This window comes from Conger conger, chromosome 7, assembly GCF_963514075.1.
Source record: "Conger conger chromosome 7, fConCon1.1, whole genome shotgun sequence".
Classification (NCBI taxonomy): domain Eukaryota; kingdom Metazoa; phylum Chordata; class Actinopteri; order Anguilliformes; family Congridae; genus Conger; species Conger conger.
Genome location: NC_083766.1, coordinates 62,737,052 through 62,762,067, shown reverse-complemented (window position 1 = coordinate 62,762,067; position 25,016 = coordinate 62,737,052). Strand labels below are relative to the sequence as shown.

The 25,016-nt window shown below is 48.6% G+C and overlaps 1 protein-coding gene across 1 annotated transcript; it reads left to right on the top strand.

Moving 5' to 3' along the window:
• LOC133133596 (uncharacterized PE-PGRS family protein PE_PGRS54-like) lies at positions 1–25,016 on the top strand. The gene is made up of 24 exons (XM_061249697.1): positions 1–119; positions 7,597–8,016; positions 8,405–8,446; positions 9,986–10,123; positions 11,485–11,574; positions 11,707–11,844; positions 12,034–12,099; positions 13,545–13,592; positions 13,686–13,745; positions 14,156–14,188; positions 14,392–14,466; positions 14,568–14,606; positions 14,938–15,594; positions 15,991–16,023; positions 16,695–16,766; positions 16,936–16,968; positions 20,082–20,114; positions 20,623–20,724; positions 21,512–21,544; positions 21,940–21,999; positions 22,329–22,427; positions 22,813–22,854; positions 24,462–24,523; positions 24,831–25,016. Exons 1-24 carry the CDS (start codon positions 44–46, stop codon positions 25,014–25,016), a joined length of 2,637 nt encoding a protein of 878 aa, XP_061105681.1. The 5' UTR covers positions 1–43.

Genomic DNA, 25,016 nt, shown 5'->3' with positions numbered 1-25,016 from the left:
TAAAACAGGCCGGCCGGGAGGGGACCGGGCATTTTGGAGCACGATGGCTAACGGGAAGGCTCTGTGCCTGCTACAGGGACTGCTGATCTTAGCTCTGTATCGACCATCTCTCCAAGGGGGTAAGGCTGCCCTGCTGTGTGTGTGTGTGTGTGTACGTGTGTACGTGTGTACATGCGTGTGTGCATGCGTGTGCTCCACAGTGACCTGTTCCAGTGACACGCTGGGGCTCACTCAGGTGTATGACTGGTTGGTGAGCGTCCCGGGTGGTTTCCGCGGTGTGAGCCGTGCGTGCGTGTTCCCGCAGCTCCGGCTGAGTGCTCGGGGGACTGCGCCCTGCAGCTCCACAATCCACCGCCTCGGTCTCTCAGATACAGTGTCCCGACGAAGGGAAGGTTGTTTGCCGCGCATAGCTCAGTCTGTTCACTGTGCGCATCTATAATTGCATCCCGCAGATTCACTTTAACTGCTGAAATGAATATTAAAGTTATACAGTTCACATTGAGTGCACTAAGCGTAGAATAAAATATAGTGCGCGTTCGGCTTGTTTTCTACTGAAGATGTATTGCAAGATGGTTTTTAAGGGTCTCGGGGAAGAAAACATTGCCAAAGCTTTGTGGTTCTGTTGATGTTTTATTTGAGGATTATCTGTTTAGAGTTGAAGTCGGGTCTGTTTGTGTCTGTTCCAAACCCTGATGGCGGCCTTCTCATCTCTGTTCGTGTTCCAAGTTTAAAAAAGAGAGATGTGCTGAATTATCTACAAACTCCTGAGTATGTATGTCTGCTCTGTGGATAAGGGCTTAGAGAATCCAACAATTTATGATTCGTTTTTACGGGTGTTTGTCATAAGAAAATGAATGGCTAAATTCTTGCTGCTTGGTGACGGATCCAGTGGTGTTCAGGATATGAAAAATGAGTTTACAGGTTGAAAGTTCAGAAACAATAAATAAATGCTTTTTATGGAGAGTAGCAGAGGTTTGACATTCGGTCAGTCCCGGGTAGTGAGAGGTTTGTAACCCAGAGACTGAGCTGGTAACCATGAGGTTGCTGGTTCGATGCCCACGTGTGACACTGCGATGGTAACGCAGAGTTTTATTATGTATTTCAGTCATGCATCAATGGCTGCAGACTGATGTGGGATCTGCTCAGAAAATCCATGCACAGCTTGTAAAATAAATAAAATAAAATAAAACATAAAGGTACATCATTGGTGTTTCACAATAACCCCCATGTTCTTCTTTAAACTTCGTTCAATGGTGTAAAAGGATTGCCTTTGCTCTGGGCTATTGCTATTTGCCATGATGTTACCTTAAAAATAATAACAACATTAGAGGTGAGAGAATCAGCTTGTGGGGTGTGTTCGTAGAGTTGTAATTCATGGACTGAAAAGCTTAATCAAAAACTGAAGGTGAGCTGGAATGTGTGCGGGTGAAGTAATGTTTTGTTCTGGAAGGGGGATCGCTAATGGGGCAGTAAGGGGGTATTAATGTGCATGGTACGCAGCCTACAGCGGTGAAATTATTAAATGCTGGTTCTGCGGCCGGGAGGTTGAGGTTGATTCCTAGCGGAGCCGCGTTTCGACAGCTTTGACAGAGACTCTGAAAATTCTACAGGTGCGTCACAGGACAAAGCTCAGATCACACAGTGTTGTTTTTGTGGTAGGTAAGGGCATCAGAGAAGCACCATTGCACATTTTAACGATATGCACAGGGCATTTTTGATCGAACCGACAACAATGTTGAGGAACGGAACGTATGGAATACGAGGAAACCTGTTCTAGTTCTTACGGGGTTCGCTGTTCGCCGCGCTCCCGGCTCTGATATTCCCACATATATAATTGGAACATATAGCATATACAGTAGGCCTATTTTATGATCAAATGCTACATATGCTTACTCGTTTTTTCCTGTTTCAATAAAGAAGTAAACGTTTCACCTTTCACAGGAATAACACTTCGCAAACAAAACATTCTTCTTCACAAAGTGCGTTCTCTAATAAGATAAATCTGAGGAATGTTCGCAATGAGCTTCTTCTTTTTTTTTTTCTGCCAGTGTTTTAAGACACCAGTCCTGGAGCAGGTGTCCAGATTAAATTATGAAAAAGTAAACACACCTGTCCGTTCGCGGCTTAGAAATAATCTTTCATCGTTCGCGGCACATTTGTTTGAACTTAAGAGCGCCGTTGCACAGGAGATGAAGTCATCATCGCGCCCTAGAGGAACTGTAACCGCGCGCCGCAGCACAACGGACCTCGGCTTGTGATTGACAGCCTGGAATACGACTCCCACATACTGTAAAACATATCGCGTCATGCAAAAATTACTCCCACATACTGTAAAATATATCGCGTCATGCAGAATTACCCGTAATGACGAGCTAGGAGTGAAAGTCCGCGCGGACGCGAACATCTGGCTGGCGGGCTCAGGTGGCTTTTGGCCAAGGTCGTCCGGCGGCTGCGTGTCATCGTCAATTTCCCTGACGCATCCCACAAGACTCCGGCCTTCAAGTTCTGCCATTTTCGGTCCCAGTCTGAGCCCCGTGAGTTTTCAACCTCGAAAAATGTAAATGACCAAAATATACAGTTCAGTGCGTGTGGCGTAGCCAACGGCAGATACAGAACTTGTAAGTATGAACGACTGTGTTGATTGATTGCAGCTGCGTATGCGTTTCTTTTAACACGTTCTCCGGAGATGAATCCCTGATTTTCTGGGGACCTGAGATAAATTAGCACCTGCTTACATTTGGTATTCATTTTTAACAGCGAAATCCGCAAAGTAACGTAGTAATCGCGTTGCGCTGCATGTGTCTTTACCACAACAACAGAGTCGCGGCCTCGTGCTTGCGTGCACTGGGGAAGCCTGTGTGGGCTTCGCTCTGGCTTACAAGCCAAGTTGTTGGTTGATTTATCTCTAAACAATTCATTCTTAAACTAATTTCGGGATACATTTAGTGTCCCAAGTTTTTACCTTCTAACTGTATAGCCAAGGTACAGACACAGTCAAGATGTTCTGCCTGGCAAAACAGCTGTCCTCATGCTGCTGGACCTTTTGAAACATCTGCCACCTTCTGCCCTGCCTGCAGTTTGTGAGACAGTGACTGTGCTTTAATTAGACGCACATGAGTGAGTTCAGACCCAGGACACATTACTCAGGACTGGTTTAAAACATAATATGGCCTATAATCACATTAGCGCGGCCAGCTGTAAAACATAATTAATGTTTGTGGTGATGAGACATCTATATATGGACAGGCCAGTACTACAAAGCCAGCTTTTTCCCAGAGAAAGGCATTGCCAAAAAGTTGAACTGTGCTCCAATATGAATAGTACTAAAAAGTTAAAATGTCTCCATTAACATGCTGAACTCTTGTGATATTTCCCACACTCCACCCTTTTGTTTACACTCTCAGAAAGAAATGGTTCCAAAAGGAACCCTATGATTCCACAGGGGAACCCAAGCGAGTTCAAGGGTTTTTTGTCAGGCATAATGGTTCTCTGCATGGGAGCTTTCAGACTTTCAGACTTCACACCTATGATGTCACACAATTTAGCCAGTTCAGCGTTGCTGTGGTAACAGATTCTGAACAGAAGGCCCCGCTCCAATCTGAATGGCTGCACTCCACACTGTAAAGTTTACATGGCTTTACAGTAACTTTACACTGAAAACATGCTCATTTAATGCAGGGCTGCCAAACCTTGTTCCTTGGATATGTACTTTTCTGCTGGTTATCACTCCAACCCTAACAAAGCACACCACATTCAACAGCGAGAGCAGGGCTTCCCAACCCTGTTCCTGGAGATCTACGGTCCTGTAGGTTTTCACTCCAACTCTAACAGAGCACACCTCATTCAACAGCTATAGATCTCGCTGAGCTCCTGTTTATTATAATTAGGTGTGCCAAATTAGGGTTGAATTGAAAGCCTACAGGACAGTGGATCTCCAGGAACCGGGTCGGGCAGCCCCGCTCTAGCTGTTGAATGTGATGTGCCTTCTTAGGGTTTCTGTGGGCAGAAACGCGTTGCTATTGAGACTGGTCAAAGCCGACAGGAAGGTGACAGTAACACAAATAACCACGCATTACAACAGTGGTGTGCAGAAGAGCAACTCTGAACACACGACGTGTGAAACCTCTAAGTGGATAGGCTACAGCAGCATAAGACGTAATAAGTCCAAAAAATAGGTATAATGAATACCTAATGAATAAAGTGCTCACTGAGTGTATATTAGCCATATAGGTCGTTGTTCACTTAAACTCAAGAGTTGTTTTTCGTTTTTGACTTGAACCAGTCTTGCCTTGCTGACCATGTGCAGATCTCACACCCCACCCGTCTCTCAAGCACTGCTAGGCATCTGTGTTTTTGTTTGTTTTTTGTTTTGTTTTTGTTGTGCGTACTGGTTTGCCTTCTGCAGGACAGATGTGTCCTCCCTGGAGCAGAAGCAGCGTCTCACTGTTGTGTCCTGGGAGTGCAGCGAATGTCCGCCCACGCTCGCCTCCGAGAGAGAAGAACACACAGGAGTGTCGGATGCCAGCGGAGTGCCCGGCTCTGTCCAGGGTTCAGGATATTAGCTTGTTTTATTACACGGGGAGAATTAGGGGCTTTAATGGGGCCCTGGTGTGGAACCACCAAAAATATCAAAGGCCCTCGTTCAGGCTAATTACATGCTTAGTTTGAGGGCTTAATGGCTTTGGCCGATGACGTGGTTATGCTGTTACTGTGATGGATGAAGCCAGCATTCACCGTCGTAGGGACACACCCAACCCCCCCTCCCCAAACCCCAAAACCCTGTTCACCCTCACCTATCATTGGTGGGGGTGCAGAAACCCCCCCCCCCCCCATATTGGTACGTCATCTGATTTATGTGGTACTGTTTGACAATCCTTTCATTGCTCTGTTTTGATTTTAATTGCCTGGGCCATCTGCATCAGATCATTGTGGGTTTTCCAGCACTCCCTGTGTTGCACTGACACTGTGCACCTGGTCTAGTCTTTTCACAAGGTGGGGGGGGGGGGGGGGGGGGGGGGGGAATTAAGGCAACCAAAGAGCAGGCGGCCTTTAGCCTAGTGTTTGAGTGCTGAGGTGTTTGACTGGGCCCTAGAAGGTTGTTGGTTCAAGTCCCAGTGTAGCCACAGTAAGGGTACTGCAGCCTTTAACCCTGCTTTGGCCCGGGGAGGATTGGCCCATGCTTAGTCTAATCAACTGTTAGTTGCTTTGGATAAAAGTGTCATCTTAATGTGATGAAATCGTAATTAATTTGTTAATTCGCTCAGCCCTGGAGCGTCTTAGTGCTCTAGCTGAAGGGCCACAGCAATGATGGGCAGGACCCACCGGAGACAAGATGAACCTCACCTTGATATTCAGATGCAGAATCTCTATCTGTGGCAGTTCTGCCTGGCAGGTGTAAAGCTGCCCTCTCTGTGATTGGTTGGAAAGCTGCCAAAAATTCTGTTTTTATTATAATTTTTTTATTCTGAGTGCTAGGCACGTCTTTCAAGTGCTTCCAGAAGGGACCGGGCGATGTTTCGAGCGCCCGGAGGTCCTGCAGGCGATAATGTGAACGATACAGGCCTGTGGGGACCTACCCAACTGCCCGAAAAACGGTTCCCCTTAAAATAATCAAAGAGCACATTAAACGCCCCCATTAACGCAGTGTTCGCGGTCTGTCAGCGCAACGCGATGAGGTCATCCATCACTGGAAGAGCCCTGCACTCCTGCTCACCCCCGAACCGGGCGCTCCCTCCAAAACACTCCCTTCTTTAGCTCGTCGAATTCATGTAGCAAAAAATAGATTTAAACGCACATAGCATTAGTATTGAAGGAGTCCTGTTTTATGGCGTGGGGGGCGGGGGAGGGGGGGGCGTGGGGGGCGGGGGAGGGGGGGGCGTGGGGGGGGGGGGGGGGGGGGTTGCGGCACGGCTCCAGATTGGCAACTAGGCCGATGTTCGAAATGTGGAAATGTGTTCGAGAAAAAACGCCGCTCACTCTCTCCGAAGGCTGCCCTGTGTTTCTGGGCCCCACACGGCCGCTGTCCTCTGTTTCCAGAAGGTCACCGTTTCCCCGTGCTCCCCCAACTGGTGGGAGTACAGATATGGTTTGTTTATTTGTTGATAAAAAAAAAAAAAGAAAAAGAAAAAAAAAAAGGCCCTTGTCCTTATCTTTGTTGTACGGGTAGCAGTTGAAACTGTACTTCCCTCTAGGGTCTTTTCAGCGCACTTACCCCTGGTTATGGGTATGCACTTTGTTGTACGTCGCTCTGGATAATGCCAATAATGTAATGTAATGTAATATGCTGACCTTTGACCTGACCTTTGACCTGGCCAGTGTGTCGCGTTGTCCTCGTGTCCCCAGCGACTGTGGCTCTCGCCCACCCGGTCTCTGGGCTCAGGCTGCTGCTCAGAGCGGGCCCCGGCTTGCGTCGTGAGCCCGGGAGCCCCCATTTTTCATCCTTCTCGCTCAACCTCTTTAGATTAGACGCTGGTAGAATCGGAAAACACTCTTGCAGACCCCCGAGAACGTCACTAGCTTAAAGGGAGACGCATGCGAGTCTCTGAATCGTATTAAGGTTTGCTCTGAGCATTGGTGAAAGCAGATGTGTTTCCCTGCCGCCGGGCGGAGGGGACGTTAAAGTGTTAAGAGCCGCGTTTAGCTTGTAATTGGACATGCTGCTGTTGTTTTGTGCAGTACAAGGATGTCAAACGTCAGAATCTGAGACTGCGGGGGGGGGGGGTGTGGGTTTAGGGGCGGTTGTTGTGTGTCCAACGCTCAGCTTTTTGGCCTGGTCTGATTACTTAATGAGTAATCGTACGTTAGCATTGCCCAAAATACCTCATTCCAAAAGCATTCCCAGGCCACAGAGCATAATGCACAACATGTGTAATCTTGGGTTGGGGTTTGTCACGAGTGGTACTGAAGAAAAATTAACTTTGTAAAACATTTGGCCAGTTGTGTGACTGAGAACAGACGTTTTGTTATGCAAACAAATACGCACATACACACGGGCATACACTCATACACATACACTCATGAACACACATACACATATTCATGCACATACATACACACATGCATACAGTCACACATATACACCTGTAAAATCACACGCACAGACACATGCGCATATGGACAAACACACACACTTGCAGTGTATAGTGTAAAATTCCTACAGTCTCCATATTCTAATTAACACATCCAAGCAGCTAACATATGTTTGTAATTTTCTGTACAACAAAACACAATGTGTGAACGACACTTTCACTGTACACTGACTGCTTTGCAAACATCGCTTTCCCAAGAACTGGAACACAGTAACTGATGCTTCAGCTAAGGCTTCCTGAAGCGAGCAAGGACTATTAATTACTGACCTCAGATCAGCCATGGTACCTTCTTTCACACTTTTTTCATCCGTTGTTAATGATTATGAGGTCCGCCAGCCAAACAATCCCTTATTAGGTAAAAAAAACATTTTTGGGGGTAGGGGGAGGGGGATCAAGTGTTATTCCAGCTGTAATTACTCAGAAGAAATAGATTACATAGCAGTGGTGTATACTTATAGGTGTGCGGTCCATGCAGTGAGCAAGAACCTTGGCTTCGGTCCTGTTTCAGGGGTTGCTCCGCCTGCTGGTGCTGGAGTTGGTGGAGCCGTAGCTGGCCTTGGAGCCGGCGGTCTAGGAGGTGGAGGTTTTGGAACCGGAGTTGGTCCGGGAGCCGGCGGTCTAGGAGGTGGAGGTTTTGGAACCGGCGTTGGACTGGGAGCCGGTGGTCTAGGAGCTGGAGGTCTAGGAGCCGGCGGTCTAGGAGCTGGAGGCCGTGGAGCTGGAGGACTCGGAGGTGGAGGTTTTGGACCCGGAGTTGGACTGGGAGCCGGTGGTCTAGGAGCTGGAGGTCTAGGAGCCGGCGGTCTAGGAGCCGGCGGTCTAGGAGCTGGAGGCCGTGGAGCTGGAGGTCTCGGAGGTGGAGGTTTTGGACCCGGAGCTGGACCTGGAGGTGTCGGAGCTGGCGGTCTTGGAGTCGGTGTTGGTCCAGGTATGGCAGCTGGCACAGGGCTACACCCAGGTACACCTTGCATTCTGAGTGGTCTCCATCTCCCACTGTCACATTCAGAGATAACAATTGTATGTGCAATCTAGTTGGCTCCAATGAGAAGGTAATGCATGGGTAAGGCATGCGTTGGGCAGCCTCACTGACACAGTCTCTTAAAATGAATAGAACAAGTTCTTATCAACTGTAGCAGGTAAGATAGCTATATGCTCTATAAAGCAGACTACCCTAAATTCCTCTAAAACTGAGAGAGAGATGACACTGAATTGTAAATCTTTGTGATTACAATAATTAAGATATTGTATTGGGTATATCATTTTAGATTATATTGTTATTGTTATTGTTACTGTAAAAAAGTTTCATTTTCCAACAGGAGCTGGTGGGGTTGCAGGATACAAACCAGGCAAAGCTGCAGGTGTGTGCGAACACGTCTTTCATCCTTTGTTTTACTTCTCCCCCTACTGATAAGAACCTAGACTCTCCGTCATCAACTAGGGATGAACTGCATCACACAATGTGGGATGACTGGGGCTTGAGAGGTGGCATGGGACTGGGGTTCGAGATGTGGAATGAGACTGGGGTTTGAGGTGGGATGATAGGGGGCTTGAGAGGTGGGATCACTGGTGCTCGAGATGTGGGATAGGATGGGGTCTCAGGGACTGTGGGGTTTGAGTGGTGGGATGGGACTGATAGGAGGTGGGATGGGACCGGGGCTTGTGAAGTGGGTTAGTGGGGTGAAGTGGTTGTAATGTAAGGTACACCCAACCCCCCTTTCCTCAGAACACCAGGCTGGAACTGGCCACCTGGTTAACCGCGAGGGGCTCCGTCCCCAGATCACAGACCCTGGTAGAGCATGTCTCTTGGTTTTCTATCCCGCTTAGAGGGAGAGGCTGAACTGTGATATATTCTACTGCAGCTGAACTGGGCTGGGGTGGTCTGGGGCCTGGCGGGTTTGGACCTGGTGTGGTCTTACCTGGAGGAGTGGGTCCAGGAGGAGCCGTACCTGGTGGATTTGGTGATAGCAGACTGGGCACAGGTACACGTAGGGGACAGGTGTATCAGGAACAGGGAGAGAGACAGGGGGCTCTTTCCAGTCACTTATATGTACCTTCTTGCTGTCGTTCCTCACTCCTTTCCGTGCTCCTAGCTCCAGCTATAGGAGGAGCCAAGGAAAGGAAGCAAGACTGGAATGCGAAGGTGGAGGAATGGAGGAAAACGTGTCTGAGGCAAAGTTTAGAGACACATTAATTACAGGCGTGGCAGATGGGGAGAGGTGGCTCCACAACTTATACGTTATACACAGATTTATACGTTATACACAAATTTATACATTCTGAAAAAAATAATAGGATGTACTCATGTTTCATTGCTCAAGGGAGCCTCCTCGCTCCTAGCTCCTTGCTCCTAGCTCCTCGCTCCTAGCTCCTCGCTCCTCCAAGGAGCATTTAACAGCTTGGAATGTCCTTAAAGATGGTGGACATCGATTGATTTCCAGGTCAGTCAAGGACCAGGGAGATGAGGATGGATAAATTAAGCGATTGGAATGAGCCCAGAGAGCAAGATGAGTGTCACAGTCAGTACTCAGCACACTGATGGGTTAAAGGCCACGTCCACCATACAAGCTCAAGTCAGTCATTGTTTCTCTGCACAGGAGCTGGTGGAAAACCTTCAAAGCCAGGTAACTGATGGTGTCTGAACACTGCCCCCTTCAGGTGACTGCCAGCATTACAAGCATGAGTAGGGGCTCACTTGGAAAAAAAACTGACGTACAGAATTTACCATGCTGAATGAAGGACTGTATCAGGCGAACGGATTTCTGATGCATGTGTGATGTGCTTGGAGACCATGGTAACTGGTGTTAAAGCACATGTGTATGAGTGTACAGGGCATGTGGTCATAGACCATCTCCTGTGCTGTGGTCATAGAGCCTCAGGTGTGCTGTGTTCACCTGCAGGTGGATATGGGTACGGTACTCTCGGTGTAGGGGCTGGTGGAGTCCGGCCAGGCGGTTATGGACCAGGTGGAGTTGGTCCAGGTGGAGTTGGACCAGGTGGAGTTGGACCAGGTGCTGGAGCTGGGGGCTTTGGGCCAGGTAGGAAACATTTTTTGTGGGTTATCACTAATATAAAATATTTAGAGAAAGAGAAAGAGAGAGAGGTAGATAAAGCAGTCCGGTGTTTATGTCTGAACACTGCCCTCGTCTGGTGACTCTTACCATTGCAGACTCTGTGTGGGCTGTTTTCTCTGTTCAGAGTTGTTCCAATTTCACTTTCACTTAATAATTTGAGCAAACTTGTCGTTTGTATGAACAACCTGCTTTTGCTCAATATTTGAACAAATTTTGTGCATAATTTAATTTCCTCTCGTCCCTAGCGTTGGCTTCACAGGGAGTTGTTGGACTGTTGCAGGTTGCATAAAAGCGGTGCACCTGACATACACACACACACATCACCAATGTTTTCTGGTTTGTGGTTGGCCAGGTTTGGCGCCTATGTCAGGATGGATATAGGATCGAATCACTTCCTGTTGTCCGCACAGATGATGGCTGACGCGGTGTGAAGCGGCCATTTCGGCTCCGCTGTTGGCGCTCATCGCCGCATCAGGGCTGTACAATAGCTGGAAACCGCCGCTCTGGAAACTGGCCTCGTCGGTCCAGAGTGCCAGTACCGCAGTGTAAATATTATTGCAGTGTAGCGGCGTTGCGCTAATTCCCCCCCGTTATCCAATTTCCTAAAAATGCCGCGGTGGCAATTCGATCACGGCTGTGCTTATGTGATCGGACTTAAACCCAGAAAACCCTTGAGAAGATTTAGGAATTTTGGAACAACCCCAAGAATCCAAGTCACTTTTTTCAGGTTTTGTTTCTTGCTTCTAAATCTAAATGATTAATATTTTTTATTTGAAACCAATTTTGAAGGCCTTAGTTTTTGAATATCCAGGTGGAAGTTTACCCTGGCCGTGGACAGGAAATAATCCACAGGGCATTTCCACCTGGCTTCACAGGGGAAATCAGAACATTTACTCTGAGAAAAGCAGGCTCTGATCATCTAAAGGAGTTTCTGGTCCACGGATTTTTAGTCTCTGTATGTGTTTATACTTCTCGAACTTAGAGTTAACATGCTCCGTTAAAAGCTGAAGGCCGTACTATCTGAGGCCAAAGACTTTCAGATTGTTTTCATCAAGAGGTCAGTTGGCCCCAGCTACCTCTCAGAAAGATCTAATCTTCACCTTTGGGCAGGTCTGGGAATGGTTTTGAAGTTTTTCCCACATTGAAATCGAATGGCTTTCTGTTGTTTATGAAGACCACTCATTGTGAAGCCAAGTGTGTGACTTCCTGTTTGTCTACCCCGGTGTGAGATCCAGCTTGAAATTACTAGCTGTTTCAAAACCTAGCTTGAGCCATTTTTTCAGCAGGGTGTATCTCTCTCTATTACTCTCTCTCTCTCTCTCCAGGCGGTCAGGGTGGCTATGGCGGGTATGGACCTGGCGCTGGCCGCTTCTTTCCAGGAGCTGGAGGGGCGGGGCTGAAACCCTCCAAAACAGGTGGGCGGGGGAGCTGGAGCCTCACTTTGTGGCGTCCAGTGAGATGCCAGGTATTATTCTCACACTTGTCTCCTGTGTGTGTGTGTCTGTATGTGTCTGTGTGTGTGCGTGTGTGTGTGTGTGTCCTATCAGGTCCCGGAGGCAGGGGGACTGTGCTAGGAGGAGGCGGGACCGGGGGCGTTGGAGGCGGGACCGGGGGAGTTGGAGGCGGGACCGGGGGAGTTGGAGGCGGGACCGGGGGCGTTGGAGGTGGGACCGGGGGCGTTGGAGGTGGGCCTGGAGGTGGAGCTGGTGGAGCTGAAATTCCAAATAAGTTTCATGTTTTTTTCAATTAAAATACCAAGAACCATGGCTAACACTCATTGGTGACTCACACAGTGGTTTGATCTCTAAAGATTTAATGAGCTGGCTACATATGTGCAGTATTTTAGTGATCAACAGCTTTACTCTCCCCCCCAGGGCCTGGTTTTCCTCAGACTGGCCTCCCAGGTGGGAAGACTGGCGGAAAGGCTTCCAAAGTTCCAGGTCAAAGTTCTCAGTGTCCTATTGTTACCATAGTGCCCATACAGTGATTTCCCATAGGTACGACAGAGAAACCCAACACAGTACTGTCCCATAGCTATGACAGAGAACCCCAACACAGTACTGTCCCATAGCTATGACAGAGAACCCCAACACAGTACTGTCCCATAGCTATGACAGAGAACCCCAACACAGTACTGTCCCATAGCTATGACAGAGAACCCCAACACAGTATTGTCCCATAGCTATGACGGAGAACCCCAACACAGTGCTGTCCCATAGCTATGACAGAGAACCCCAACACAGTACTGTCCCATAGCTATGACGGAGAACCCGAACACAGTACTGTCCCATAGCTATGACAGAGAACCCCAACACAGTACTGTGCCATAGCTATGACGGAGAACCCGAACACAGTACTGTCCCATAGCTGTGACAGAGAACCCCAATACAGTACTGTCCCATAGCTATGACGGAGAACCCCAACACAGTACTGTCCCATGGCTATGACAGAGAACCCCAACACAGTACTGTCCCATAGCTATGACAGAGAACCCCAACACAGTACTGTCCCATAGCTATGACAGAGAACCCCAACACAGTACTGTCCCATACCTATGACGGAGAACCCGAACACAGTACTGTCCCATAGCTATGACAGAGAACCCCAACGCAGTACTGTCCCATAGCTATGACAGAGAACCCCAACACAGTGCTGTCCCATAGCTATGACAGAGAACCCCAACACAGTACTGTCCCGTAGCTATGACGGAGAACCCCAACACAGCACTGTCCCGTAGCTATGACGGAGAACCCCAACACAGTACTGTCCCATAGCTATGACGGAGAACCCAAACACAGTACTGTCCCATAGCTATGACAGATAACCCCAACACAGTACTGTCCCATAGCTATGACAGAGAACCCGAACACAGTACTGTCCCATAGCTATGACAGAGAACCCCAACACAGTACTGTCCCATACCTATGACGGAGAACCCGAACACAGTACTGTCCCATAGCTATGACAGAGAACCCCAACACAGTACTGTCCCATAGCTATGACAGAGAACCCCAACACAGTGCTGTCCCATAGCTATGACAGAGAACCCCAACACAGTACTGTCCCATAGCTATGACGGAGAACCCCAACACAGTACTGTCCCATGGCTATGACACATAACCCCAACACAGTACTGTCCCATAGATATGACACAGAACCCCAACACAGTACTGTCCCACAGCTATGACAGAGAACCCCAACACAGTTCTGCCCCATAGCTATGATGAAGAACCCCAACACAGTGATTTCCCATAGCTATGACAGAGAACCCCAACACAGTATTGTCTCATAGGTACAGTAAGAACCCAAATAGCATTACAGGTGTTTAGTGTCTTGGGCGCAGGTTGATTTGAATGCATGTCGTTCCTCTCCCACCTCCATACAGGTGTGGGAATGCCCGGGCTCTATCAAGGTGGACTTGTACCTGGACAAGGTAGGGCTCTCGGCTCAGTCATTTTTAAACGATTTTTAAACGATTTTTAAGCAATTTTTAAGCGATTTTTAACCTCTCTTTCTCCCTGTAAAGGATTTGGGGGTCGTGGGGTCCTGCCCGGTGTCGCCGTTGGAAACGGACTGCAGCAGTCAGGTGAGAGCTCTGCAGACTCTGGTCTTTACCTGAGAACAGGAGACCCACCTCCGCCTCTCACCTGCGATACCTGTACCTGTGAGGGGAACTGATGCTCTGTCACCAGCTCTATACAAATCATATTGAATGTATTCATTGGTTAGTTGGTTTGATTGATTGATTGATTGTTCAATTGACTCGCTGATTTAGTTTGAATTGTCAATTTGAGAAGAAAAACAGGAAAATTACAGTGGCCTTTCACCTCAGGGGAAAAGGAAAAAACCCATGCAATGTAAGGCATGCTAATGTGATATGCTAACGTGTAAGCATGTTACTCTGAGTGGTTGTTACACAGGAGCACATGGTTACTATGGTAATGTCTTGCACAAATGAACTCTGACCCTCCCTCTCCATGTTTGTGTGGTGGACAGGTCACCTGGGCCCGGTTGCTATAGGAACTAACGGTGAGTATGTGTGAGAGGAGCTACTATTATTATTAAAACTATAGTATGGCAAACTGTATTCCATATCTGTCTAATATATATATATATACAGTACTTTATTTTAGATTGAGGCTGACTAGAAAGACTTGAATACGTGTGTGTCTGTGTTTGTGTATGTGTATGTGTGCATATTTGTGTGTATATGTGTGTGTGTTACTTTGCAGGTGGACGTGGGGGATTTGATCCACGTCAGCCAGGTGTATTCCGGGGGTATCCAATCATTGCACCCAAATCCCAAGGTATACAAATAAAAACAGATTTACAAAACCCTGCACCCTTTCAGGCTCAGGACATAAGAAGACTTATATGCTTCCCCTCTCTCCCTCCCCTCTCTTCCCAGGAGGTGCAGCCAAGGCTCTAGCTAAAGCAGCAAAATACGGTAATGATATATCGCCCCCTTGTGGATGCATGACACACAACATTCACAGTTTTCTGTTATATTCAGAACTGGGCCCTTGGAATTGGTTCGGTGGTCCTTCTTAACTGCCATTTTGTGACCTCTGGGATATTGAGTCCTGAGGGTCATCTTCCCGACAGGGCTCGGAGCAGGTTACTGTAATTCAGCTGACAGAGTGGTATTATCACCCGGAAGTGCTATATTTTGCGATTGATTTGGGAATTGTGTTCATTGGATTGTGACCTTATTGAGTTTCCCCTGGTGTCCATTGTCAGGGATGTTTTGTGATTGATGGCTGTGATGTCGCTTTCAGGTGCAGCCACGGGTGTGGCTGGAGCTGGCGGTATTCCCGGCTTTGGTGGTGTTCCGGGTGCCGGTGGCGTTCCGGGTGCCGGTGGTGTTCCCGGTTTTGGTGGCGTTCCAGGTGCCGGTGGCGTTCCGGGTGCTGGTGGTGTTCCTGGCTATGGTGGCGTTCCGGGTGCCGGTGGCGTTCCCGGCTTTGGTGGCGTTCCTGGATTTGGTGGCGTTCCGGGTGCTGGTGGTGTTCCCGGCTTTGGTGGTGTTCCAGGTTCCGGTGGCGTTCCGGGTGCCGGTGGCGTTCCTGGATTTGGTGGCGTTCCAGGTGCTGGTGGCGTTCCTGGTGCTGGTGGTGTTCCTGGCTATGGTGGCGTTCCGGGTGCCGGTGGCGTTCCTGGATTTGGTGGCGTTCCGGGTGCTGGTGGCGTTCCTGGTGCTGGTGGTGTTCCTGGCTATGGTGGCGTTCCGGGTGCCGGTGGCGTTCCTGGATTTGGTGGCGTTCCGGGTGCTGGTGGCGTTCCGGGTGCCGGTGGTGTTCCTGGCTATGGTGGCGTTCCGGGTGCCGGTGGCGTTCCAGGTGCCGGTGGTGTTCCCGGCTTTGGTGGCGTTCCGGGTGCTGGTGGCATTCCTGGAGGTGGACTGATCCCTGGAACTGGAGGTGTGTACCCTGGGGGTGAGTAAGCAGTGCGCCCCTCCCTCCACTGCACTACACTGCATAAACACTGCATTAAACTGCATCGCTTGACCTAGAATCAAGTGCAGTATAAAATGTATTAAGTTAAAGCAGACAGGAGGACACCCACTTATGCAGTATTTGTTTCCACAAACATGTGGAGTTTAGAGCACACAGTGCTGCACTGTGCATCTGGCCATAACTGTGTCTTCTGTTCCACTGTAAAGGTCAATCTGGGTAAACTATACAGTGCCCTCTGAGTGCAGCGTAACTAAGAGCATACTTGTTTGCGTATTGCATGACTCTTTTGTTTTTCACTTAATCTGTACTGCCAATCTGTACTGCCCCAGTGCTTTTCCCAGGATTGTAATGTACAGCATATCCTGCTTTGTTTAGGATACGGTGGTGGTGCTAAGCCTGCTAAATACGGTAAGAGTGTGTGACCTTCCTGCACCTCTGCATGGTACTCAAGGCCTAGAGCTAATATCTCCCTGTTCCATCTCCTTCCTGTTTGGCTTCAGTAATATAATGTTGAATTTAATGTAGCTGTGGTGCAGTGTGGATTACACAGATATGTCTGTGTATGCCACGTTTAAGTGTGTGTGTTTGTGTGTGTGTGCCTGTGTGTGTATGTATGTATGTGTGTTTGTGTGTGTGTGTGTATGTGTATTTGTGTGTTTGTGTGTGTCTGTGTGTGTTTGTGTGAGTGTGTGTTTGTGTGTGTGTGTTTGTGTGTGTGTGTGTGTGTTTGTGTGTGTGTGTTTGTGTGTGCGTGTCTGTGTGTGTGTGTGTGTGTTTGTATGTGTGTGTGTCTGTGTGTGTGTGTGTGTGTGTTTGTGTGTGTGTCTGTGTCTGTGTGTCTGTGTGTGTGTGTGTTTGTGTGTGTGTGTGTGTCTGTGTGTGTGTGTTTGTGTGTGTGTGTGTGTCTGTGTGTGTGTCTGTGTGTGTGTGTGTGTGTGTGTGTTTGTGTGCGTGTGTGTGTGTCTGTGTGTGTGTGTGTCTGTGTGTGTGTCTGTGTGTTTGTGTGCGTGTGTGTGTGTCTGTGTCTGTGTGTTTGTGTGTGTGTTTGTGTGTGTTTGTGTGTGTGTGTGTGTGTGTAGCGCCTGGAGGTGCTGGACCTGGAGGCGGAGCTGTATTTGGGGGCGGGGCAGGACGGGTACCGGGGGCTGGAGGTACATTCAGTGACCTGAAGAAATAAAACAATGAATAAGCAAATACATTTGATTGTTGTTCATAATATTGCATATCATTGCATCTTTTTGTCACAATTCTTGCTTTTTGGGAGACATATTGTGTGCCAACTGCTCTATATAAGCAGATATTCACTCTTCCACATGACAGGTTATCCAGCCGGGTCGAAACCTTTTAAATACGGTAAGCCAAACACTGTTTTCATGACATTTTAATGCCTGTTTAGCACGGCCTAATACATGTTAAATTCATGTTGGATGTCCAGTAACAGGGCTCAACAGTGTTCCCATTTTAGTAGCATTTGTTCCTGAAAATACTCCTATCTGTACGTGCTACCTGTACAAATCATTTTGGGGCACATCTACTAATTGGAATGCGTTAGCGTGCTAAATGATTCAACAGTGTGCATGGTAGCATTTTCTCCTGGATTAGTTAAGTCATTTTGTTTGTTTGCTGTTTCTAATTCAGTTTAGTTGTCATTATAGTGTTCTGCTGTGTATTTGTTTGTTTGTTTGTTAGAAGTGGTGTTTATTTAGATTACAGTGAAACTGGGTTGTGTGTTTGTTTCTCTCAGGTGAGCTAGGCTATTGAGTTAGGCTATTGTTTTCACTGGCTGGCAGGCCACAGCTTTAGTTTGCACCCTGCTCAGGGTATAATTACTGGCACAGCTGAACTCACTTCAGTGTGCATTAGTGTTCTGCAGTGGGTTGGTAGCATTTTCTGTATTCAGCGTCAGTGTTATTTAAGCAGTTGTGTAGCGCACCAGCGGCAGCTGTGTGCGGCAGCCTCGGCTACTTGCCTCGGCGTACGAAGTCGCAGGTGTACAAAGTCGGGGGTGTCTATCTACGGGTGTCCATCCAGGCTGTCTGAGAGCCAGATGAGTGTTTTTGTTTTCGCTGCCTGCCCTCATTTCACTGTGTAGTATTCCCCTTGTCCTCCCTAGTTCCCTCCATGTGTTTCCTTCCCATCCCTGTCCTCTCTCCTCTCCCCAGGTCCCAGTCAGGTAGGAGGTTCGCCTCCCGCCAACATGGGCAGAATATCTCTAACCTCATCTTCCCTCCCAGATCCCCTGGTATTGATCTCTGTGTGGCTGGTGGCCTCTGGAACTGCCAGTCCGCCGTCCAGAAAGCAGACTTCATATCTGCCTATGCCTCCCACCTCAACCTTGACTTTCTTGCTTTAACTGAAACATGGCTCTCACCAGAGAACATGGCCACCCCGGCTGCCCTTTCTTCTTCTTTCTTTCTTCTCTTTTTCCCACACACCCAGAACCTCTGGCAGAGGAGGTGGCACAGGTCTCCTAATCTCATCCTCATGGAGATCTAGTGTCTTCTCCTCATCCTTCTCCTTCTCCTCTTTTGAATTTCATGCAGTTTCTGTTACTTTGCCGTGCAAACTGTTTATTATTGTTGTTTATCGCCCCCCGGGTCCTCTGGGGAGCTTCTTGGATGAGATGGACATCCTCCTTAGCTCCTCACCAGTCAATGACACCCCCCTGATCCTCCTGGGTGACTTCAACCTCAACTCGGAGTCCACCCAGTCTACCTTTCTCTCCCTCCTTTCTTCTTTTGACCTTACCCTCACTCTTTCCCCTCCCACCCACAAAGCAGGCAACCTTCTTGACCTCATCTTCACAAGGAGCTGCACAACAACCAACCTCTCTGTAACACCCCTCCATATATCTGACCACTCCTTCATCTTTTTCTCTTCCACTCTCCTCTAACACCCATCCATCTCTCCCACCATCCACTGTCACCTGTCGGCGGAACCTACGCCACCTGTCTGCCTCCACCCTCTCATCTACAATCCTCTCCTCCCTACCATCCGCGGAGTCTTTCTCTCGACTGTCTCCCGATGATGCTGCTACAACTCTCATGTCCTCCCTCTCATCTTCCTTTGACTCTCTGTGTCCCCTCACTACCAAATTAGCTCGGCCCCCCCCCCCAAAATCTTCCTTCTTTCTCTCGAAAATTAACGCGGCCGCCTCTAATCCCTGCAAACTGTTTTCAACCTTCTCCTCTCTGGATTACTGCAACTCCCTCCTAGCTGGTCTCCCAGCATGCGCCATCAAGCCCCTCCATCTGGTCCAGAATGCTGCAGCCCGCCTGATCACCAGTCAGCCCAGGTCGGCTCATGTCACCCCGCTTCTCATTGGCCTCCACTGGCTTCCTATTGCCGCACGCATCCGATTCAAGGCCCTAGTGTTAGCATTTCAGGCTGCTTAGGGGACTGCCCCACCTTACATACAATCCCTGATCACTCCCTACTCCCCAGCTAGACCACTCCGGTCTGCCAGCTCTGGTCGCCTTATGGTTCCCTCTCTACGTGCACCCGGCAGTCGAGCTGCACGTTCACGCCTGTTTTCCGTTCTGGTTCCTCAGTGGTGGAATGACTTGCCTACCACTGTCAGGACAGCAGAATCCCTCCCCCTATTTCGACACAGACTCAAAACACTCAAACTCTACCTTAGTCCTCCCTCCTGATTCCCCCCCCCCTTTCTGATACCCCTATCCTTGTCTAACCCCCCCCCCCCCCCCCCCAAAAAAAAAAAAAAAAAAAAAATTGCACTTCTGATGACAACTATAGAACAGCATTCCATGTGTATTTTCCTCATTCTGGATGGGATGCTTTGACTTGTGGTAGAACCTATGCACTTGTAAGTCGCTTTGGATTAAAAGCGTCTGCCAAATGACAAAAATGTAAATGTAATGTAAACTTAGGGGCACACTTGCCCCTTGGGAAATATGTTATTATTAAAGTGTAATTATCTGTCGGTTACCAGATGTTTGAAAGATCTTACTGAGGTGTTACAACCCGTGGCACTCCATGTAGGTCCAGGGGGGGCTGGAGGAGTACTGGGAAGATTTGGGCTGCCAGGGGGCGTGCCCGGTGCAGGATTTGGAGGCGTGGCTGGAGTTGGAGGCGGGGCTGGGGGCGTGCCCGGTGCTGGATATGGATATGGAGGAGGGGCTGGAGTTGGAGGCGGGGCTTGGGGCGTGCCCGGTGCTGGATATGGGGGCGTGGCTGGAGTTGGAGGCGGGGCTGGGGGCGTGCCCGGTGCTGGAGTTGGAGGCGGGGCTTGGGGCGTGCCCGGTGCTGGAGTTGGAGGCGGGGCTTGGGGCGTGCCCGGTGCTGGATATGGATATGGAGGAGGGGCTGGAGGTAAAGCTATGTTACCAGCTCCAGCTTTCGCCGTTTCAAGGCCTGGGTCCTGACATATTCCCTAAGAGGGCTGAATTGCACTGCCTAAGCTGAACAATGTTATGATAACGTCTGTGGTGTTCTTTTTATTACAGGGTATGGACCTGGGGGTAAACCACCTAAATATGGTATGAACACTTCTCTTCACAAATAAACTCCCTGTTTTAGCCAGGAACAGTCCCCCATGACAGGCAACAGTAGTTACGGGGACAGTGTCACATGACAGGGGACAGTAGTTACGGGGACAGTGTCACATGACAGGGGACAGTAGTTACGGGGACAGTGTCACATGACAGAGGACAGTAGTTATGGGGACAGTGTCACATGACAGGGGACAGTAGTTGTGGGAATAGTGTCACATGACAGGGGACAGTAGTTGTGGGAACAGTGTCACATGACAGGGGACAGTAGTTGTGTGAACAGTGTCACATGACAGGGGACAAGCCCTGGTGTAGCTGCAATAAGACCTGCACAGCTTTTGGGCCATTCAGCAAGGCCCTTAACCCCACATTGCTCACTGTCTAAGGACTGTCCCCTGCTTAGCCTCATCAACTATAAGTAACTTTGGCTAAACATCTCAGCTGAATGACAGTTTATTATTGTTAAACATCATTATTATGTAATTTTCCTCTTCAGGTGCTGGTGGAGTGTTAGGTGGAGCTGGTCAAGTCCCCGGCGGAGTACCTGGTGGAACAGGCGGAGTACCTGGTGGAACAGGCGGAGTACCTGGTGGAACAGGTGGAGTACCTGGTGGAACAGGCAGAGTTGTGGGTGGTGCAGGTGGAGTTGTGGGTGGTGCAGGCGGAGTTGTGGGTAGTGCAGGTGGAGTTGTGGGTGGTGCAGGTGGAGTTGTGGGTGGAGCTGGTGGAGTCCCAGGTGCTGCCGGTGGTGGTGAGTTGGAGACGGACACATCCTGTGTGCTTTCAGAGATGAGGCCTTTTTAGGAGAGGAAATCCCTGCAGATTGCATCAGCTGGCTTAACATGGCTGACCCATTGCAAGGACACCGGTTTCCTGTGATGGCAGCAGTTGTTTCGGTGAATTGTGGGCTTCTACATGCAGTAGTGGGGTCCTAGAACCTGCTTTGGTTTAGTCAAGGATTATAGATTGCTTTGCTTTGGCCATGGTTTCTAGAAGCTGCTTTGCTTCAGTATGGGTTTCTAGAACCTTCTTTGCCCAGTCAGATGTTCTAGAAGCTGCTTTACCTTACTTTACCTTACAGACTTTGTTCAGTCTGGGGTTCTAGAACCTGCTTTGCTTCAGTCCAGAGTTCTGAAAGCTGTTTTGCTTGGGTCAGGGTTTCTGGATACTGCATTGATTCAGTCAGAGGTTCAACCAGCTGCTTTGAAGTCAATCAGTTGTTCTAGAATGTGTAAGCGCTGCACAGGATTGTCAGGTTTGGGAAGGTCTAATTTGATCTTGCAGTAGTTTATTTGTGTGTTATATAATAAGTGCTTTTAGTATTGGAGAGGACTTGAGAGGTCTGTCAGTGTGTATCTTCATTGCCTCAAACTTCTTTATTGCAGGTTATGGAGGTGGCGCAAAACCTCCAAAATATGGTAGGGATATTTAATATTGGGCACTTGCTTTTGGCATCACTCAATTTTACATCATGGATACAGTGAAAACAAAATCCATCCATCCATTATCTAGCCCGCTTATTCCTGGTCAGGGTTGTGGTGGTTGCTGGAGCCTCTCATGAATCATGAATATAATATGTAGCCGTGAGCACTGTGATGTGATGATGAAGATTCGCTCTTTGTGGTGTCCTTGAGGAGAGTTCTCTGAAACCCAACTGTCACAAAACTGAGCCTGCCTGGGCCACCTGTACATCAAAAAGGATCCAACCTTTCACCCGCTTTCATCCCACCTGCTTATTCTCACCTGCTAAGTGAAATATGACAGACTTTAGCTGAAAGGTTTCTCATTCCTGCATTCTTGTGTGGCCCTGTAGGAGTCCCAGGTGGAGCCGGAGGAACTCAAGGTGGGGCAGTCCCTGCAGGTGGGGCCAGAGGTAAGGACACCGTGGTTACCTTTTTCACATTCGGTTAAGTTCTGTGTATGTTGTTGTTGGCAGACCTGGGTCAAATACTGGTTTTGTTTTGGATTGAGATATTTTTCTACACTTTAATGAGCTTGTCAGAAGTGCAAACCTGGTCTCCTGGTCTTCTTGGTTGTCTTAACTGCCCCCCAGGCAAGATGAATTGATACACAGGAAAGTGTTTGAATCTGAAACGGTTGTGTGCGGTTGGAAGTGGAGATGGCAGTCAGGCCATTAGGTCCTCTGTGTGGTGAGGATATGCTGTCTGTGGGGCTCACCTGCGGCTCTACCTGGCTGCGCAGGTGTACCAGATGGGCCTGGCGGCACACCGGTCCCAGGTACGGGGGCTGTCTCCGGAGGTGCAGGTACAGGACAGCCCATCGACCCCAGCGGAAAACCAGGTGCAACACGCCTCCCTCTCATCGTCAAATACGATTTTGGGGGAATTGCAGTCAGCTCGATAATGTTTGGGACAAAGGCCCTGTGAACCCAAACGTTATGGTGCCCTGAAATGGGCAATGAATGAAAAGCTGTCATTTGCAGGTGCAAGGTGGAACCAAAATGTTTACAAATACTTGTTCATAAAAGCTGTACTTTAACCACATATGAATTACTTGACTGCAAATTGGAAATTGTGTGTTGCGTGTACAGAGCCAAATCGAGAAAAACTATGACTTTGTCCCAAACGTTATGGAGCTCACATTATGTTCATGGATTTTGACTTGGTTTTATGGTATTATTAAGAGTAAAGAGCTCAGGGTAATTCTTTTATTTTGTCTTTTGCAGCAAAGGGGCCAACTCTGGCTCCGGGAGGAGTTACAGTCCCAGGTAAGAACTGTGTAAATTGGGAATGTGGGAAATTTGTCTCCAAAAAACACTGGACCAAAAAGAGATGCTGAGATGCTCTTTAGTCCTTATATGGACCATGTTTCTAAATCTGAGTCGTCCAATCGGGGGGTTTCCATGGAGACGGCTGATTGGCCTGACTGAGGCGGGAATCTCATTTATCTGTGATGACGACAAGCACGAGAACGGGCTATTCCGGGCGCTTTTTCACCCTCTAGTGGTCAAACAGTGTAACCGCAACCGAGCCCCCGCGGTCCGTGAAGGAGGGCATTCGGTTGGATTCATTCGCTGCAGTTAAAGGAGAGCGAGGCGGTTCGTGAAACCTAGGGCAGGTGGAGTTACCGCGTTTTTTTGAGTGGAGGGGTTTCACTGAACCTAAATGGAATTATGCTTAACCCTGGTGCAATAGGTTGTTAATGCCACCTTGCTTCCTTATGACAATAAGCCCCCATTCAGCCCCCAGCTAGCACCCAACCCCCTGTCCCCCATCACTAGTCCCCTTCCTGTCCTGACCTCTCTCATCAGCTTGCTGCTGCTTTCTGCTCATTTGCTGACTCAAAGCAGCCGCTGACAACCGCGGAGCGTACTTGGCAGAGCGCGCTGCTGTCCGAGAAGCGCGCGGTCGAAACACAAACAAGCAACGCGCCGGGGAATGCTCGCACAGCGGGGTCGCGCGAGGCAAACGACGGCGTCTGATGACCGCTCGCTCAGACCTCCGCAGGGCGCCGTTAGCATTCCCTGCAAAACTGTAAAAATACGTCAATCTTAACAAGTATTTTAGTCTTTTTCATTGAGACCTGAAATGTTATTTATTTTACTTTTTTTGCTAAATAAGACCGAAATATTGCCAATGAGGTAAAACAGTTTGACTCATTTCAAGATTTGCCAATGGGGTAAGAAAATCTTGCTTGTCAAGCAAACTAATAAAACAGCTAATATTTTCTACCCGAGAGGAAAAAAAAGATTTTAGTACAAGACTAAAATGCTTGTAATTTTTTTGCAGTGTACATAGCAGTGACTGGAGAAACGGCCGCGATTCTGACAGCTCTAAGGCTTTGCTACTCTTGTGAAGATGCTGATGTTAATGTCTGCGTTTACATGTTGAAGCATGAAATCAGAAACTGTGCTAGAGGAATAATTGGTGTTTCCAAATTAGAGAGAAAACAGCAAAATAAGTGGCCAGTAGTAGTCAGTAGTTGTTTGGGGTGGTTCAAATTACTACTACTGGGTTGGGGTCAGGGTTCTGGGTTTGGAATACCTGTGATTATGCCATACAAAACAATGAGGATATGAACAAAGTTAAATAAAGTGATACTTTTGCTCTGTTGAAGTAAAACAGTTTATTTTTACTATTGTGTCTATTTGAGCAGTGTCTATGTTTACGTATATTTGAAATCGTGACTGCTTTGTATGGAATATATGACTGATTTCATACTTTAGCATGTGACCCTTCTGTGTGTGTGAGTGTGTGTGCGTGTATGTGAGTGTGTGTTTGTGTGTGTGTATGTGTGTGTGTGTGTGTGTGTGTGCAGAATTGCTGCACGTTGCACGTCTGGCAGTCGCGCTTTAACCTGTTGTGTTTTTGGCAGGACCGACGGCTTTTACTGCAAACATCTCCACCCCCGAGCCCAGTAAGATCTGCTGTACCGCGGTTCCGCTAACACGCGATTCCGCTAACACGCGGTCCTGCATGTGAAAAGCGGCCCAACGCCACCCTGGATTTGCCGCAGTAGAAACCCCCGAACAGGGATGGGCAAAAACACGCTAAAATATATCTGTGTTCCACAGAACAAAATGGAAGACTACCTCTCCAAGTAAATGTAGCTATAGTCCACAGTTAAAATGGCGGAGGTACAAACCAGGCAGAACAGTGGCCAGATCCTGAATATGAATGCTAACATTAGGCGCTGCATTACAGGTGAAGTGCGTGTGTTTGTGTACAGTATTTACTCTGAAAGGCTGCCCATCCCTGCGTCCTCTGTCCTGTGGACTCCCTGTCCCTCTGTCCCCTCCTGCACCTCGAACCCGTGTCCTTCTGCACCTCGAACCCGTGTCCTTCTGCACCTCGAACCCGTGTCCTTCTGCACCTCGAACCCGTGTCCTTCTGCACCATTGTGCTCACCGTCTGCCTCCCCCCTGCCTGA

What these genes read in the sequence shown, in the direction of transcription:
- LOC133133596 (XM_061249697.1), top strand. Translation starts at nt 44, where the DNA reads ATGGCTAACGGGAAGGCTCTGTGCCTGCTACAGGGACTGCTGATCTTA. An exon ending in GGGTAAACCACCTAAATATG is followed by an intron (nt 20,115 to 20,622) that starts GTATGAACACTT and finishes TTTCCTCTTCAG; the next exon opens with GTGCTGGTGGAGTGTTAGGT. An exon ending in GTAAGATCTGCTGTACCGCG is followed by an intron (nt 24,524 to 24,830) that starts GTTCCGCTAACA and finishes TTACTCTGAAAG; the next exon opens with GCTGCCCATCCCTGCGTCCT.